The 14,222-nt window shown below is 46.1% G+C and overlaps 1 protein-coding gene across 1 annotated transcript in view; it reads right to left on the reverse strand.

The window, feature by feature from the left end:
• Positions 1–5,450: 5,450 nt before the first annotated feature.
• KIAA1328 (KIAA1328 ortholog) overlaps positions 5,451–14,222 on the reverse strand; it is a 115,805-nt gene continuing 107,033 nt past the window's right edge. Inside the window, exon 6 of the mRNA XM_063295876.1 lies at positions 5,451–6,527. Within this exon, the coding sequence (XP_063151946.1) occupies positions 6,320–6,527 (208 nt within the window). The 3' untranslated portion in view covers positions 5,451–6,319. The remainder of the gene's footprint in view (positions 6,528–14,222) is intronic.

The raw sequence follows: 14,222 nt of genomic DNA on the forward strand, positions 1-14,222 counted from the left end.
GAGCTGAAGGCAGAAGTTTCTTTGTGATATTGGGCAATATCAACACCCAAGCATACTCTTCCCTGTCCTTCTTGTAGAGTTTGCATCCAGAAATAACCACAGCCGGAACCCACAAATCTCAGGAGGTGACAACCTTATCTGGATTTGGAAACTAAGCGTGGTTGGGCATGGTTACTTCTTGGATGGGAGATCTTTAGGAAATGCTAGGTCTGTTGATCCAGATCGACTAGTCAAAAAGCCATCACAGAAGGCAGCCCTGGCAAATATATCCATGTAATCACTCGCAGTCTGGTTTGAGTCAAAGACTCCCTTATCTTTTCTCTCTATTTAGCCTCAAGGATTCCACGTCTCTTGTTTTGGCTCAGACCCTTCTAGAATTTATCCAGAAACACCCAGAATCCAGCTGCAGTTGTCTTTGGCAGGAAGTTTAATCCTAGATCTACACAACTCGTCTTGAGCCACCAGAATCATTTTCACCCATCTGCTCTGGAAGGGGTAAGTAATGATAGTTTCCTGAACTGCACATTCCTCCTTTCCCAGCAAGATCTCTGTGAAGGCTCTTCCGCTGCTTTTTTGATCCTAAGCACCAGCACTTGGATTCCGCCATTGGTGGAAGTGTTGCCCGCTCTTTCTTGAACCAAGCTGTCCCACATTTCTAACCGCCCCCCCCCTTCCAAATTGCCTTCAAGAGCGCATTAAGTCTGCTCAGCCATCAGAACAAGCAACCCCTTGAAGCAAGTTGCCTTGGCAGCCGCTTCCAACCACAGCGTGCTACAGCTTGAACATTGCTTGCTGTAGAATCGCATGGCTACATTTCCTCACCTCGCTGGTGCTGACATGGTCTGCACACTCTGACTCCTCTCTCAACCACCACCTATCAGACAATCTAGACAACGCCTGGTCTCTCGTTACATTTTTAAGGAGCTGAAAAGTGAGAAATTCACAGTGAATAAGAGACCAGTGCGGTTATACGGGCTAAGACTGAGATAGGCTGGAAGTTAAGTACCAAGATTTCCAAGGAAATCAAAACATCATAGAAGATTGAGCGATGCAAAAAGATACAGGCTGGGCCATTAAGACCGCATGGGCCTTTAGGATCATACCACTTTGATGCTTGGTTAACCGTTCTGTCTGCCAATACATTTCTTTGTTAAATTCACAGAATTTAATTTTTGAAATCAGGCTACCTTGAGATATGCTGGTCTGTTCACCAGAATATTTACCAGGTTAGGCAGCTTTTTCACCAGGTTCCTGGGGCAGGACCTTCTCAGTAGTGGCTCTCCAACTGGGAGATGTTCCCTCCAGGGAGGGAGGCTTAGATTATCCTTTTAGCATCATTCACACACACTCACTCTCTTTCACACACACACACATGCACCTAATTAAGTTGATCCACCTTCTTTGGCTGATTCTTAACATTTTTAACACTACCATTTCTTGGATTTCAGGATATTTGCGTGTTCGTGCATAGCACGTTTGAAAGCTTTCCATTTCTGGGAATGTGGCTGAAGGAGCAAGCAATAAAAATGGAAAGAGAGGTATAGCACAGTGGGAATTTTGGGAGTTTGACTCGGTGGAATAAAATTGGCAGAATCTTTTAAAACAACAGGACATCTTCTGGCAGCTGGAGATAGAAATTATCAGGCAATGCCAGTTTTAAAAGATCCCTCATTCTGCAGATTTTAGTCATGGAAGCAGCAATTCCCATTTTTCAGCTACAACCCCAGTTTTTGGGTTGGTTATTTTTAAGTATTGTAAATCTCCCACTTTTATTCTCCGTGTTGATGTCATAAGCTATGAGTCATTTTGAAAGGAAACACACAGCAGTATATTGAAAAAAATCATGGATCTTCTCATTTATGTTTAAAACCCAAGCAGCACAAATTTATGATGATGATTTAAGGCCTCAAGCACTTGAGTCTAAAACGAAGTTATGATAAACCATTTTCCTTTGGAAAAATGCAGCAAATTAATAGAGTTTACCATTTCAAAAGTTTTATGTGTGGGGGTGTTTATCGTGCACATGAAAAGAAATCAATTCAGCTCAGCAGGGAAGTTTGCTGCATCTTATGAGTCGCAAAGCAATGCAGTCCCTCTGTCAGAAAAGGAGGGGTTCCAGATCCCACTTCTCAAAACCAGAACTAGTGTTAAAGTTGTCATTGGTGTCATGGTTAAGGCACCAGGCTAGAAGCCAGGAGACCATGAGTTCTGGTCCTGCCTTGGACACGAAGCCAGCTGGGTGACCTTGGGCCAGTCCCTCCCTCTCAGCCCTGGGGAGGAGGAGGCAAGGGCAAGCCACTTCCCACAATGTTGTCTAGTAAACAGCAGAGACCTCTCCAGGTAGTCAGTCAACAAGATTCAAGACTGACTCGAAGGTGCACGCACACACACTCACAGTCTCCGGGAAGTAAGGTCAAGGATCCACAGATGGCAAAGTCAAAGCCTTGCAATACTTTAGCTACGTAGTCCCAGGAAGCAGCAACTGTGAAGGGAGAAGATCTCTAGTCTGAATCCAGATAATCTCAAGGAGAGGATACCTCAGTCTACAAGATCTACCCAACAAATTCAGGAGCTAAGGTACAGATGGAAGCTGCTATGGATCCTGCTGCCCAATTTCCACCTACCACTTTGAGGAGGAGGAAACAGAGAAATGGTTTGGGATTGTATCTCGTCCTGCATATCCACTCTACCCAGATTGACCAGAACAGAACGCACCCATGAACCCATGGGAATCTTCACCCAAAGTTGGGCCAGTGAAAGAAGGCTGATGCAGAAGCCTCTCAGGGCAACATCTGGAAGTCTTCTTTCCAACCAACCAGGGTTAGGTCAAAGGAACAGGACAAGTATGAAGTGCCAAAAAAGAAACAAAGTGACATATATTCTAGCCACATGTGGAAAGTGTCTGGCTTTATATGCTTATGGCAGAGGAGGAAACAGGTAACTAAAAGGTAATGTTCTTTACCTTTGCCACAGTTCTGGCCCGGAAGTGAGCCAAGACGCATGAAAATAAACAGAAGCACAAAGTTTTATAAAGGGATCTGGATAATTTATTAAATTAAAATGTCACACACTTATATTTAAAAGAGTTAATTATTCTAAGGCTGTGTTTGTGAAGCATTTGCCCAGGAGGTGGAAGGAATGTGTGATGAATGTACAGATCCATGGCTTACAGAGTGCACATCAGATTACAGACATGGGAAGGATACAGGGTATTATTGGAGCATCGAGGCAACAGAACCACCAAGAAACATGACCCAAATGCTCAACAAAGGAGCAGAAAGAAATATGATCCAGTTACGCTTCCGATTCCCTCCAGCAACTTAACAGGGAACCCTTCCTTCATCCTGGTGGGTGTTTTCAACCGGAAGAGTTTAAATTTAAATGGACTATCCCAAGGGACCGCTTTGGCTAGTTTAAGTTTTGACTCTTGCGTACTTGTTTTGATGGACTGAAAAAAAAAAATCATTTTTGTCTCTCCCCCATCACTGATTCCAGTCCTTTTCTATTTGACAGTCATTGATTTCTTCCTCTCCCCTTCCTGCCCTGAGGCTGTAAATGGTTTTAATAACTTCAATTTCATAATGCCTCGTGACAAAACACCATCTGCTTGCGTTGGCTACAAAACACAGTTTGCACAATCCTGCTGAAAATGACAGGAGTTACAAGTTTGGTTTCAGAAGAATACACACGTCAGGGGTTAATGGGAGTTTAATGAAAGTTGTCAATAAAACCAGTTATAATGTGGGATTTTGCATGTCGCACCATCATTCTGCAGAGCCTCCAGCCTACGCTAAGAAACGAGCAGAAGATATTGGAATACCTTACACGTGCCTGGCCAATACGTTTCCTTCTTGGCCTAAATCACCAATCAATGTCTGAACTATGTCACTAATATCACATGGAGGTTATGCAGACAGACTGGACAACTTACAAGGGGCTGTATTGAGCTGTTAATATATGCACAGTAGCAGATGTTTATACGCACATCCTTCATTTGTCACTGCCGTACTTCTATAGGGCCAGGTGACAGCCATCTTCCTGACTTCCTGAACTTTGCATAATTGAATCTGGACTTCTTGGCCCACCTACGCCACTAATCTCTTGACCCCGCTGACGATTATGGTGTGGTGGGTTTTTGTTTCTTGAAGTGACTTAGAGCTCAGCCTCCCTTATGGGAGGATTTTCACTATTAAGGACAAAGTTGAAAGTTGACAATAGTCCTTTCAAAAGACATTGATGACCAAAATGCCATCTGACACACAAATCAACAGCATTGATCCAACCTGTTTATCAAGAGCTTTATTGAAAATCCCAGAGCCAATATTAAAAGAGGTTAGGTATTGGCACTGACTAAGAACTGGAGGAGAACGATCACTCCAGTGTAGTGCTCTGGAAGGCGTATCCAACAGCACTCTTAAAGTTTTAAAAGAGCAGGTGGGAGGGCTAAAAACGCAGAGCAGAATGACGGGTCACCTGAGATGCAACACCAGAAGCAAATGTTGTTTCCAGCATAGAGTTGCTAAGAAGGGGATATGTTAGTTCCTCATCATTTTTGCAACTCCAATGACAACATGGCAAAAACAAGGGGGCGGGGGGGACTATGAAGTGAAAAGAGAGTGCCACCCAGTTCTTGGGGCAGCTGTGGCTAATCCATGCCAGAGGCCATTCCAGAACTACGCAGGAAGGCACTTCCTATGGGCTGCACAAGGCCCCCCAACCCTGTTTTAGAACACCCAGTGCCCGACTCCCCCAAGGGCACAGAACCAGGGTTGAGCCAGAACATAAGGAATCGGTTGGACAGTCTTACACTGAGACCAGTCCAAAGCCAGCAATAGATTCCAGAATTCAGCCTTTCCTGTTTTAACCCGTAATCTCATCCTATGGAAGAGGCCTAGGACATAATTTAACTTCGCAGTTCTTCTGGGGTTCCTACCACCTCATGAAACAGAAGAATCTCAGACATCATGCCTGAAGAACAGCAGCTTGTGAAATGCTGTGAGGAAAACCAAGCACCTCTCCACTTCACTGGTCTAAACCAATGAATGGTGGACCCCCTGCCCCACCACTAGAACATCTTCAGGCCCCCATCAATGGTTGCTCCCTTGGGAGGGCTGGTGCCTGACCCGAGGAAGGCTCAGAGGAGGAGCAGGAGCCTACGAGATCTCAGGGTTGATCCCACAGTGGCCGCCTGCTTCCTTCTCTGCTGCTGTGTTTTATGTTGTGTTGCCTCTGTCATGCCACTGGCTACCATTCAGATACAACAGGACAGCTACACTGAGTGGAAAATGACTGCTGATCCTGGACTCTGCAGTCATTTTGTTTTAACCAATTCTACATCTTTCTTTAAGTAACTGGGCAGCAGCAAGGGGAAGCATCTTTTAAAACAAACTGAAATAGATACAGCATGAATAATTAAACTTGGAAGGCGAAACGTGCATTACCGGGGTGAGTGGAAATAATTACTGATTTGTCTTTATTTACAACGTCAAGGAGTGAGGCTGCAAAAGGGAGAAAAAAGTCTTTAGTCCAAGAAAACACTTAGTGAACTAATTTTGCCTACAAGCCTGGTGCTCTCTCTGTGGATGTGGGCCATGAATGTAGCCGCTCAGATTGAAAAGATGCCCAATTTTGTTAAGAGAGGAAGCAAAAAGAAAGAGGAGGAGGGGTGGCAGCATTTCAGGTATGCTACCTCCAATGCACCTTGATTCATTTTTCTTTTTTAAAGAGGCTTCTTCTATAAAAGGTTCATTAACTGGGAAACCATCATTTAAGGGTAGAGAGCAACTGTAAGTGGCCTGCCCAGAAGACCAGTGAAACAACCCTTGATGGAAGCTCCCAGCAATGTACTGGGGGTGCACAAACAGCACCTTCCACTTCAACAGGCTGCTTTCCAAAAGGAACATTACACAGCTGGAGGGTGCTTTTGCACGTGAGGTGGAGAGAGATGAAGCCCCGGAAACCAGTTTTCACAGCTAAAAGTCAACAAGGAAACACCAACCCTTTTCACAATGGCATGACTTTTTGTCCCCCTTCAGCAATGGAATCCTGCAAGAAAGTCCCCAGGGGGGGCGGGGGAAAACCCAGAAATGTTCCACTAACGCTCCAGGCAGCTCGTTCCAAAGGATGCTTCTCTAACATGATTCAGAAGTCGGAGAGGGGAGCTACCGTGTTCAATTTTCTACGGGGAGAGAGGAGACAATCATTCGTCAGACAAATAATTTAAAACCAATATCCTGACACGTAAACACACCCAGATGAGAAAGAGAAAGGAAGGAGGTCTTCGGATTCATCCTGGTGGTGGTGGTGAGCGCCGAGCCCATCAAATGAAAAAGATGTCCTCCAAAATCCGGCTTTCTTCCAAATCCGCCACTCCGTTCTTGGCCCTGCAGGGCCTCCAATCCCAGCCAGGTTTCCTGCAGCTCCTGCCCTGGGGCTGGATCCCTTTGGGGAGGCTGTAACTTTTGCCACAGGGATGCTCCGGCCTTGGGCTCATTGAAGCCACCAGGTCTAAGAGGGAAGTCTCGTACCTGGAGAGAGAATAACACAGGAGTGGATTGCATGATGTCCTCCATGCCAACTGCCGAGACCTCCTAGCACGCTAACTCTTCCACTATCCCAGGCCAACGCTTCTCTTCTCCTCTGCCTGACCAGTTTTCTTTACTGGCCCCAACAGACATCTTGATACCCAGCCCCCAAGACATTCATTCTAGTCTCCTCCATCAGGGAGATTCCACCCACCCCATTTCAGCGAATCTCAGGGCTGGAAGACATGCCAGAAGTCATCTGCTCCAATCCCCTGCTTGGTGCCCAGGTCTTTGTTTTTTTTTTTCCCCTTACATTTTTTGACACTTCTATTTTTTTTTTTTTTTTTGCTCATAAAAGAACAAGAACTTACATACTTCTGCCCTTGAATGATACTGTTCTGCAACTGTTTAAACTTTCACATTTTCCTTAATCTTTTTTTCCCTCTTTTTTATTTTTAATTTTTCAAGATATAGTTGAAAATTATACACGTAATGCAGAAGGTGCCCATGTCTTTGGAAGGAACTGGTATTAACAGGGGGAAGAAGTGGCAGTAATGTTTCGTTCATCCATCTCTAGAGATGTGGAGGATCACTGATAAAACAGCAGGTGAAACTGAGAGTGTTTAAACAGACCCACTTCAGCATCATCGTACATTTCTTTAAGAAGTTGGGTTTTGTCAGCCCTTCAAGGTAGACCAGACTAGGAAACCAAAGTCATGAAGGCCAATATTACTTTCATTATAAGGTTACAGTAACCGAATCTTGCCAGTCTGAATGCACCTCCCCCCCCTCCCTTTATCTTGGTGAGAACTGGGGAGGGGCTTGTCTGAGACGCTTCCTCAGGTTACAGTTCTGCCCCAGACCTAGATTTCTTTTATCTGACCGCTGTCTTGGTTGTGGCTCTTCCCCCCGTCCCTCAGGGTTATTCCTTCTGCCCGATACAAGCCGCCCACCCCACCACGCGTGACTTCTGGGTTTTTTCACTGTCTGCTTTGCACCCTTTCATTGAGCTGCCCAAATATTATTAAAATGCCCTATGGATCTTCCTCAGTTAATCCGAATCCTTTTGAGACCTAGTTAGGCATAAGCTGCAGAACGTTATGGTCTCAGGTGGAGTATTGAGAGAGTTCCTGTTTTTTTAAAGACACAATTAAATCCCACCCACACCCTGAGCAGAAGCTGCGCATTAAGTGTTAATAATGACCTCCAGATCTAATTAAGATGGGCTAGGAATAAACAGGCTGTCACAAATACGACCTGGCTTCCCCCCACTCCCACCCCCTGCACCACTGGCAAATACACCCCGTGGCCCAGCTTGGCCTGCGCTGCCTCGTTTCCTGAATCCCCAAGTTGCTAGTCAGGGGTCTGTGCTTGCAATCAGCTCTGAGGCTGCAGGGAGCGTAGAAGAGAAAAAACTCCAGCAAAAGCCAACGCGTCATGCCTGCATTTGGGGGGCAAACCACCCTGGAGTTAATTTCTGCAGCAAGTTTATCTAAGTTCTCCAGCATTGCTGCTATCAGGGAAAATTAAAAGATTTGGCAGATTACAGGAGCAGCAAATATAGGGAAGATTATTTAAAAGGCTGGGTATTGGAAATCAGTCTATTTGACATCAAGGCTCTATATGCAAGAAAGCAAGCCCAATCTGCCAAGCGGTCTTATCTGATAGGGAAAAATGCTCCTTTTGGCTATTTAGTGGTTAATCCCCTGATAGAACAGTCTGTCCAGCTTGTCAGGTGCCATCACAAAGCATTTGCCTTCAGGCAGCAGAGCCAGCTAGGAGCACTCTTTAACCGCACAAAGCCGTTCCTTCCACATTTATTTCAAAGGAAGTATTTAAAGGGAAACTGCCCATTTGCGCTGGGTGAAGAACGCAGCTTTTCTCCAAATGAAGCCGGGACTGGAAAGCGATATCCTTTGCATATAATGCTGAACTCTGAAAGGGCCAGGTCTGCTCACTGGATTTTGTGCTCCCTTTTGAGATCAGCAGAAACCAAGAACTGCCAAAAAAATCCACCTCCAGTGTAAAACCAAGATGGCCTTGACGTTCCCCAAGTCTGGAAGTTTCTTTCGTGCGTTTAGCATCGTCGCTGGCATGATACGCAAGCATGTGGGACCTTCCACAGAAGTGGGGACCTTTCTGGAATTGGCTAGCTCCCATGGGGTTACAGGAGCCTGGGCCGGAATCACTTGGTGTGGGGCCCAAAGTGGATAACCAGGGATGCTCCAAAGGACCGAGAGGACAACTTCCAGAGTTCTGTCTGGAAAGAGGTGGATTAGTTTTGGGACACCCAAGGAATTAGTTCAGTTTTACTGGACTAATTACTAGTCCGACTAAGAGGAGGACAGGAACTCCTCTGATTCTACGATTAGGACACACATCTTTCCTCCTTTTGAAACTCAATCTGCCTACACGTGATTCGAACCATGGCTTCCCATCCTTTTCTGACATCATCCGAGAAAGGACAGAATGATTTGCGATGTTTCCGTAGCACAGGCAGCCACCCTCTTATATGTACGACTACAGTAGATCCTGTTGTAGGTCCTTATGGGTGAAACTCCCAAAGTAATCACGCATCGTGGGTTCCCCGATCTTCTCTGAGCTTGGCAGTTTTCCTGCAGACGTTTTATTACAGAGCCAGGTAACATCATCAGCACCGTCGGGGGGTGTCACTTAGCCCGGTCACGAACACCGCAGGAGGGGAGCCACCTTAGGCAGAAGCTTTCGTCGCCTGATAACGTGAACTGCAGCCTGCAAAAGCTGATGCCTTTTAATAAAATAGGCCAGTCGGAAGAAGCGCTACTGGATTCTCGATCTTTTGCTTGGTAACGAAACATCTGCAGGAAAGCCACCAAGCTCAGAGAACACCAAGTGCCCAAGAGGTCAACCATGAACTACATACTGTAGATTCTCTTCCGTTGGAGACATTTATCTTTCAGCTAGGATCTGTCCTCCCCATCTACTTCACCCTTATGGAGAAGTACCTTTATTATGGCTTCTCCTTCCCTACCCCACCACTGTGAAGCTCCCCATTGTTTATTTCAAATACTCCTTTGGCTCGATCCTCAGCTCCCTGAATCTCCTCCATTCTCCTGGCATTTGTGATTCACTCCTGATTGTGGGGCTGTATCGAAGCCACTGCTGTGGGCAGGCCCAGATGAGGAACATCTCATCTTCCTGCAGAGCCAAAGACTTCATTGGTGGAAAGATCTGCAGGCCACTGGCAAGAAGCCACTGGAGCAAAAGACATTCGTATTGGCCTCCCTCAGCTGGGAACCCCCTCCAGTTAATGGAGTCCAACATTTGTAAGCCTCACCCAGGAAAGTCTGCTACAGGCTACTGTGTAAGAGCTGCTACAGTGGGTGAGTTGTCTAGGAAAGTGATGAGGAGGGTGCAAAGAGGTTATTAAATATATGGTAGAGAAGAAATGCTACAGGGTTTTCCCAAAGCCAACGAATGGAAAACTGCAACCCAATGGACTTTTTGACTGGTTATATGAAAAGACTTCATCAAACAGACTGATGCTGTATTTGGAAAATCTGACACTGTATTTTGAATACACTTCTGTCAGTAAATGGCAGTCTAAATCGCAAAGCTTCAAAAGATGTGACAATAGCTTTAAAGCTTTAGATTCTGCTGCATTATATTTTTGATTTTCACACTCAGCTGAAATAAGATGATTTTGTTCCCGCAACACAGAAACTGGCACAACTGCAAGCCCATCTGATATCTATAGAAGTCAATAAGAGTTCCACCACTGGGGAAAAAAAAATAAATTAATGAGATTTATTGGCATCATAAATGCTACAGCAGGGAGATATATGTTTATTTCCTTAAACAGGCAGTGTCAGATATTATCTGATCATCATGTTTAGCAATATCTTTTCATCTACAGTCTCCAAAAATTTATTCTTCAACCATAAATGTCTAGAAACCCACAGCACTGGTTCTGTGAAAAGGTGATGGCATTTCGACAAAGCGTTTGCGTAATATAGCACCGGAGATTAGTAATTGCACGGTTTTGCTTTTATTTCAGCACGTGTTCCCAAGGAAATAAAAAGGTTTATGTCAGAAATCGGAGCAGAAACATAAAAATAAACTTCTGAGTGATTTATTCGTGGCGCATGAATTGCCTTTGGATTCAAGCAGCCTTTCCAGCCAATATGAGGTTGCTTTGTGCTCCTCGTGCACCTTCCACACCTAAATGCTTCACAAATACTAATTATGGGCCATAAGCTGCTGATGACAGCATGCCCTGGTTTTACAGGGAAGGAGCCAAAGGTCCTTTTCGCCGTAGCAAATTAGCTGGGAGGATTCAAAGGCAGAGGGGGCCGAGGTGAGTGACTTCAACGGCCTGCATGGCGTGCATCCCTTTGGGGTGAAGAGGCCTGTCCTTCTCTGCTCATCTTTGCTGGAGGTTTCTCTTCTTCTTGCAATCTGGTCACAGGGAAAGGAGATGGGCACCCAGAAAGAGGGCAGCCACTGCAAATGTCGAAGCGGCTCACAATTGGGTGCCCAGTTGGACGGCAAGGAAGTGGCGGGGCTGGCGGCGGGTGGAGGGATGAGAGATCAAAGTTCACGCGCATCCATCAGAGCCAAACCAAAGACCCAGCAGTGATGCAAAGGAATGTATAATGCTGGCTTATGCATGCAACTCAAAGACGTTGCCTGCCTCCTTCTATGCGCAAGCTTGTGTGCCCGTTCTTTTTTGTGCTTCATGAAACGCGAAAGCCCAGTGGGTATAATTCCACCCAAGCAGCTCTGCGGGGTTTCGGGATACAGTAGTGAGGTCCAATGGTGGATGCAAAAGGCATTTCCGGGGTATGAGCTGGCCTGTGGCAGCACAGAGCGATTCCCGCAGCTACCTCATCCATACACGGTTCCTCCGGAGATATCCATGAATATCTGGCAAATGCCAGAAACCATAAGCCTAAACCCTGGACCACCGTTTCAGGCTTTAGATGGGGCTTTGGGTGACCAAACGCTCTCTGATATAAGAAGGAAAAAACCCAATATGTTGATAATTAGAAGTGAAGGGAGAGGATTTCAGCTTATTCTTTGATGAGGCCCAAATCTCAGAAATTTTGCCCCCCCCCTTTACCCACGGGGTCACAATTTGCAAAGCACTTGTATTTCTTTCTCTTGCAATGCCAGAAGGAGCCTACAGAACTTCTGTTTGTAAATATAAGGATCCTCTTCCCGCATATTTTGGTTTGCATATCCTTACTGCATCATATCACACCACCGGTGCTTATAAAAGTCCAGAGAACAAGGCACGTAGAAGGAACAGCCCTTTGCTCAAACGAGCTTGTGGGACAAAAGAGAACTCCCCCAGTTGTCTGGCCAGTGAACATATTTTTTACAAGCCACAAAATGGCTGGTGGACATGGGCAATCACAAAACACATACGGAATCGAAGGCAGATTGGTGAAATTTGCCCGTATGTTTTCAACTATCTCAGTGTGCCCCAACATTATTTTTCTTCTTTAATCAATTCCCTGCATAGCTCGTAGATATTGGTGGAATTTTTCTGGAGACTAGTGCTGGGCTTGGCTTCCTTTCTGAAAAATGAAAGCATCTTTAAAAGCAACAGCAGTAAAAAAGATTCCCTAAAATCAGGTGGCACGGGAAGATGTCGGTAGGCATACCATGAGTGCCCCCTGGGAACCTGGAGTGTAAAGTTTAACAGCAGCAGGCAGAAAACACAGAAACAGAGAATTCTCAGTTTGTTGTTCGCCAGCCAGGCCATTGCTTACGGGGAGCAATGGCCTCTGCCTCCTCCTTTTGAACCCCCTGCATTAACACCCTTCAGCATCTGAAGGCTGCGCTGTACCTCTTTGTGTCATTGTTCTGGAAACGAGACACATTTTAATCTTTCCCCATAAATCAACTCTTTCTACCCAGGCAATCTCTGTTCCCAGCAGCCTCCTATTTATCATTCCTTCTTTTCGAATCTCGGGGGCCAGGAAGGAGGATCAGAGCTGCAAAGTGTCCCAAATAATCACAGGGAGTCTGAGTCGGAGCTGAAGATCTATCAGCTTGTTGGAAGGCTCAAAACCTGGTGTCTGGTGGCGACCTACAGCATTCCGGGCACATCGTGGATTGCAGCACAGTGGAACACGGCCTGTGGAGCTCTCACTGGACATGTGGGTGTGTCTGTGTGTCACTGGCAAGCTGTGACAGTGCCTTCGGAGACAACAGTCCTTCTTGGGGACAGGCAAGGGCTGGGAGCAGAAGAAGAACCGTGATAGCAGTGATGGACCCTTGTGGACCTCTGTATTACAAATGGAAGGGGACTTCACAAAAGCTTGGATGGAAATGGGACCATCTCTGGTTGTAGTGACTGGCTGGGCATGACAGCCAAGTGTGTCCCCCTACTGGCCACCCACTTGCTCAGTGTTTACAATGGGAAAGGTCCCCCCCCACCTCCATGTTTGACTGAAATGCTTGAATAAAATTTGCCTGCTGCTGAAAATGCAGTAGCTGCCTTCAGTATGATCTGCGGCCACATGGACAGACAGAGACACAGCCCCACCAACTGAAAGGAATGTCACATACAAAAAACAGGCCAAGCTTCAGTTGCACCATCGAGGCTGCCATCCTCCCGTTTTTGACCACACCTTGCAGGCACCCCTGAAAGACTGGGTCAATTCAAATGAATAGCTGAGATTACAAAAACTTGGAAAAACTCAGCCCATGACCGTGGTGGGTTCCCCAAACTGAGAACTGTTTGAATGAGATGATGCATCACAGACCCAGGAAAGGTGGCAAGTGAAGAACCAGCAAATCTAGGGTTTAAATTCTGGTCCATACTCAGGAGGCCTGGGTTCAAATCCAAGCTCCGCTTTGCCACTGGTTCTGCCTGACCCTTGCCAAGACCAGGCCTGGGTGAGTCCCAAGCACCTGCTACGTGTCAGGGTTTGCTACGTGCCAGCTTCCCTGCACCCCTTATCAGCCCCTGCATCACAAGCTTCAGCTGACCTGGGTTCAGACTGCCTTGGTGAGAAATGTAAGGCCTTTCTCGGGCAAACGCAACTAATTTGGCCATCCTGTAGCTAAAACTCTGCTTTGAAAGCAGCAGCCAAGATGCAAGTCAAGAGAACAGTCTGAATCGAGGCCGTAAGTACTGACACATTTATTTCCCCCACCCCCCAGAAGCTTGATTTGTAAATCATCCCAGACTGCAGTCGTGGTAGGCTATCTTTCTGCTTATTAACATGCACTTTGGAGAGCTCTGGGCCCTGCTGGAAGGGCATCCATTCCAGTTACAGGGCGGCATTACTGAGCATGCATTTGGCATCAATAATTCAACACAGCTTTGCTTCAGATTTTAGATTTGAAGAAACACACGTGCAACACACAGATCCGCACTCTTCGTATTTACAGACCTCAAGCTAGTTAATCTTCAGACTTATCCGGACAGAAACATATATCAATGAAGGGAAGACCCTCGGTGAAACTCACACTTTGGGAGTGGGAGGTAAGCCAAGTGGAGATTTAAAAGTCTGTATGAAATGCAGCTGGTTAAGCAAGTTCAGGAACTCCAAAAGCCAGGGGATTGAGAGTTGCTGAAGACAGTTGCTGAATAACTTTTAGGGAGGAATCAGCTTTGATTCTAAGCACTGGGCTAACGTGCGCTGCTGGATGTGCAATGCTTTGGAATTCCAGGACCCCCGTTAATCTTCCAGAGGAGGCAGG

Source organism: Candoia aspera, chromosome 2 (genome assembly GCF_035149785.1).
Source record: "Candoia aspera isolate rCanAsp1 chromosome 2, rCanAsp1.hap2, whole genome shotgun sequence".
In the NCBI taxonomy this organism is placed as follows: domain Eukaryota; kingdom Metazoa; phylum Chordata; class Lepidosauria; order Squamata; family Boidae; genus Candoia; species Candoia aspera.